The 5,112-nt window shown below is 25.7% G+C and overlaps 1 protein-coding gene across 2 annotated transcripts in view; it reads right to left on the reverse strand.

Annotated features, from left to right (window-relative positions):
* Positions 1-3,972: 3,972 nt before the first annotated feature.
* Positions 3,973-5,112, reverse strand: part of Gycalpha99B (guanylate cyclase 1 soluble subunit alpha 2) — a gene marked incomplete at its 5' end in the record, with an annotated part of 107,117 nt that continues 105,977 nt past the window's right edge. For both annotated transcript variants that reach the window (XM_014420500.3, XM_067046079.1), the window contains 1 exon segment: positions 3,973-4,540. In XM_014420500.3, coding sequence (XP_014275986.3) covers positions 4,315-4,540 — 226 coding nt within the window.

Genomic DNA, 5,112 nt, shown 5'->3' on the forward strand with positions numbered 1-5,112 from the left:
CTCCTCCCCCACCTTATGTTAGAATAGGATGGCATTATGTAGATAACCCCCTCCTCCTCCACCTTATGTTAGATTAGGATGGTATTATGTAGATAACAATGAATATTATGAAAAATAAATAATTAAAAAAAAGGTTCCATATCAGATGTAGATGCCTCATTATTAAAAGTTATTTTACTGTAATTTGCTCAATAGCATGATATCAGTTTCTGCATTACTGAAACTTCCTAATAGTTATTTGAGCATTGTTACCATACCACATTAATGTGTTTATAAATAATTTTATATAAATAAAATAAGTTCTATGTTTTTTTCAGTTCTTCCTAAAATACATCTACATACAGCAGATTTTATTTCTGAAATTTAGATGCAGATTGGTTTTGAGTCATGTATGCCCAGTCCCTGACTGTTGAATTGTGATCTCACCCATCTAACAAACTTGTTTCCACTCTAAGAATAATATTTAACTCATAACTTAACTAAGTTATACTAAAAACTACAAAATAAGATTAAATATAAAAATGATGGATTATTTTCTTTGAAGTTAGTCTAAGCATGATAAATACCAGGTATTTTAGAAATTTTTTTTATTATTTCATACATTATTTTTGTTGGGTGATAAATTCATATGACATTCATTTCCATGTTTAAGGGATACAAAGAATAATTTATGTTTAAAACCGATAGAAATTTAGAGAGATTTGTCCTATGATCACTATGAACTATGATATTGAGCCATGGTATCTAATTGAAATGAGGCGGGAAATCTCTAAATTTATTTGTCAGTAATACATCAAACATCAAACATCAAACATCAAAACACATATAATGGACAGAGAAGTTGAAGAATGTTCAATAACAGTGTTTTACAGTTGAAATGCTGAAAATCTTGTACAATTTTAGAAAGAAAAAAGCTAACTATAATATTTATTTTATTACAAATTTAAAAAAAAAATACAAAACTTATTAAACTATAACTTATAAATAATATATATTAAATAGCCAGAAAGGCGAGATTATTTAACATAAAAACAGTTAGGTTCAAATGATAATTTGTATCTTATTACATTCATTTGAAAAGATAATGAAAATTAAAAATCCTATGTTGCTGGTTTTGACATTTTAGGGTATCATCCAGTTGTAAATTATTTAAATGAAACAGAACCAATGATCTAATATAAACCAGTCAGCAGATTTGAAGTAAGATAGCAAATATAAATTTTTATATACAAAGCTCTCCTACAGTTAAACTTTTCACACCTTACATAAATTTTTCTGAGCTAGGTTATATAACATACAATAACCAGTTGATGTATTAACAGATTTATTTTCCTGACTTGTTTATCTTTCCATTAATTAGTTATAGTTTATGTATAGTTAGGACAGACATTATTTTTAAAGATAATCTATGTAACACTTAGAAAGATCATTTTTACGTTTTAAATGGCTTTTTCAGCCAACATCTACTACTTGTTCAACTCTTACTATTTGATATTATTTTCTCAGTGATTTTGGAATCTCATTGTTTTAGGGACTAACACTTAAAAGATTATTAGAACATTGCACATTTAACAAAGAAACAAGCATATCTAAGATTTCACGATAATATTACATGAAATATATAAACATAGACTTCTACATCCATTTAAGATAAATAAAATTTGCTTAATTTAAATAAACTTATTATTCTTTTTCATATTACATTATTCGTTTTTAATTTTCAACATTTATAACACATACTTCTGAAAATTTAATTTATAAAACACTTATACACAGTTTTCTTCTGTAACTAACAAATATTTTAGCAACTACAGATAAAATATTTTGGACAATATAAATTAATAACAAAGTAAGGGATTTGCTGAATGGCAAAACTTTTAACAGAAATGCTAAGAGGATCACTTAATCAGTCACAAGAACATAATAAGATATGTATGTACAATAAATAAAAAAAATTCTTTTGGACTGAAAAAGTGAAATTTATAGTTTTGCTTATTCTTAAATGTTTACTTAAATTTATATTAGTTGAGAAAAACATTTGAAATGTCTTTAGTAGTAAACTAATTTGCAAGAAATCAATTGTCATTTACTTTTAAGAATGAGTACTTAATAATCTAGGCTTTCCTTTAGAGGCAAAAACAAGTTGTGCACTTTTCACACAAATCCAGCAACAATTAACACACCTTGCGTAGTTTGTTTTACATTCATGTGCATTACTGGGGTCAGTTTTAAATTAAAATCTATCACTTGTCTGCCTATAATTAAATTTAAAACAAATTCAGCTTATAGGGCTCTTTCCCTAATTAGTGCTGAGGGCAAGCACCTGTTCAGCCCTCCTCTTAATTCCAGTTTAAAAATACCACTTTTTTGTTCCAATTTTAAATTTACTTATAATTTGATGTTTTAGACAAAGAGGAAGTGATTTATTTTTAATACTTGAGCTAAGCCTATTATAGTTTTTTTAAAAAAAGAGATATCAAATGAGGTGTAAAAATATTTAAAAAAATATCAATTGCTATACAATGAGTATGAAACATATGAGTGAGTTTGAAATGAAAGAAATGCTATTTTGTATTGGAATGTTCACTTTTGCATGTCATTAATATTCTGATGGCCTGATTCTTTAACATGACATATTTTCATAAGTACAATTTCTAAATATAAACGAATGATGACACAAATGGAAAAATCAATAAAAACTTATTTTAAACTGTTAAATTGTGTAAAAACATATTAAACAAATAAATCTACAAATTAGGTATTTTAAATTTGTATAAAGAAAAAATTTACACTTTTATATCAATCAAAGAAAGTTGATAAAATGAGTATTGAGATCTGGTATTAACTGATTATGTTTTTAATTAATTTAATATTTGGACTGAAAATTTGAAACTAAAAACACCCACCAACTGCTAAAATTGGTTATTTTTAACACTTAAAATTACATTTATCTTTTACATATTAATTTGATAAAACTACACTTATTGTAGAAATATAGACAATCTTATGACTAGGAATGACATGCTACTCATGAACACTTTGTGAAACTACCTACTTAACAAGTTTTTTGTGTCAATTATCAATAGTAAAAATTAACAATAGAAAATGAAATAAATATCAGAGTGCAGAATTTTGTATAGAAGTACCAAATAGAGATATCACTCAATTCTTTTCGTTCAACCCAAAGAGAACCATCATGGTTTATCTAATAATAAGACAGTAATCATCAATTGCTGTTGAATAAATCTGTTGAAGTCCTGGGCATAACATTTTAATGTGTATTTTTTATAACACATTCAATGTCTTACTTAATCCCAAAACACAATATATAACTTTAATATAAAAACAGTAAAATAGAAAGTAATATTATTGTATCATAGGAAAAAACAGGTTTAGTATTAGGCAGGTAATTTTCAGTTCAAATATGCTAAATATGGTCAAATTACATTTCTGACAATGATGGCTGAAGTATTATGCGTTTGTCCACATTAAGACCTTTTTACTTGCATTTAAAATTGTTTTGTACTTGAGTAAAATTAGACTAAAAAATGCTTTTATCCAAGCAAAAAAAAAAAAAAAAGAAAATATAATTTAAAAAACATCTATTACTTAACAGAAATAATTATTACTTTAAAAAGTCAAAACAAGCTATCAAGCAAAGATGCTGAACTCCATACTTATTAACAAATAAATAAAACTCTTTATTTAACAAATAAATTATAATTAGAATAAGAATCGTTTTTCTTGCTGTATTAAGGTATTTATAAAGTAATTTAAAAGTTTAATGTAACTAGAAATAAAATAAAAAAGATTCAGTAACAAAAATTATAAAATATTTTTGCATGTATATTTAATGATTTAATTTTTTTTTCATAAATTATCATTCATTTTTCAATAATATTCGTTGAAGCAGAAATAAATATAATAAATTAAAAAATAAAAATTTATGTTAGATCAAGAAATTGATACTTTAAAGATTGATATTTCTGCTTTGATATACAAATGATTTTTTAATATAATATACTGTATAAATTTTCTAAATGCTATTAACAAATTGCTTTTCAATAACTAATCTTGTAATTGAAATATAAATGTTAATATTGATCTCAAAATTTCTCAGAGAATACATTATAATTATTATTATATTTATTTTAAACAATTTTATGCTGCACCATGTATCCTCAATAAAATTTACTTCTTGATTGCTGATTATTATCATGTAGGTACAATAGAATTGTAAAGAATGAAATAAAAATAGAAAATCACAATATAAAATATCAATATAAAAAAATATAGGTTTTTTAATTATAAGTTTCAGCGTTCTGCCACATTAAACTTCAATTCTGGTTTTGGTTTTCCTAAACCTTGACTTTTTGAACCTCTCAAAATATGTTCTTTAGGTGGTGCAGAAGGATCCAGTCCAGGGTGGTGGTAGCCCAATAAAAAGTGGCATGTTCCAGGAATATGTGGAGGAAATTCCTTTGGTAAATGTTTTCTCTCTCTTGCTTGGAACGTAAATCCTTCAATATCTTTTAGCAATCTACAAAGTAATAAGTGATAAATAAAAATTAAATTATGAATTTTTCTTGATTTTTGCTGATAAAAAAAAAGAAGTCCCACATGCATTGATAATATAAATTTAATAGAGCTGATAAGTGTCTACTAACTTTTAACAAAGTCATCCAAGTGTTTCTAAAGAGGTGACAAACCCACCCTACCTTGAAGGTAACCGTGTAAGGTGACTCACTCTCACTTATATCAAGTTCTCAGCCAACTCATTATAAAATTCTTTAAAAAAACCTACTCCCACGATATAGAGCTGATTTACCGCTGATGAATCATTACTAGGCTTTTAAAATTATATGTTCCTGGTTTCATCAGCAACCGTTTAGTTTTTCTCAAGTTCTTTTTTTTTCTAAAGTGAAGCCATGATTAAGTGACAGGTTTGAAACTTCATTGAAATTGAACTGTGCTTCTAGTAAGATAGCAAAGAAAATTTGAATCAAGTTTAATCATAAACCAACTTTGTCTGAACAAGTTTAATAAAAGTATAATCACTTCCTTTTATTAATGTTTACTAGTAACCTAAACAATTTGTAATGAGGTGTAGAT

Source organism: Halyomorpha halys, unplaced genomic scaffold (assembly GCF_000696795.3).
Source record: "Halyomorpha halys isolate HHAL.00 unplaced genomic scaffold, Hhal_1.1 Scaffold271.1, whole genome shotgun sequence".
Lineage (NCBI taxonomy): Eukaryota > Metazoa > Arthropoda > Insecta > Hemiptera > Pentatomidae > Halyomorpha > Halyomorpha halys.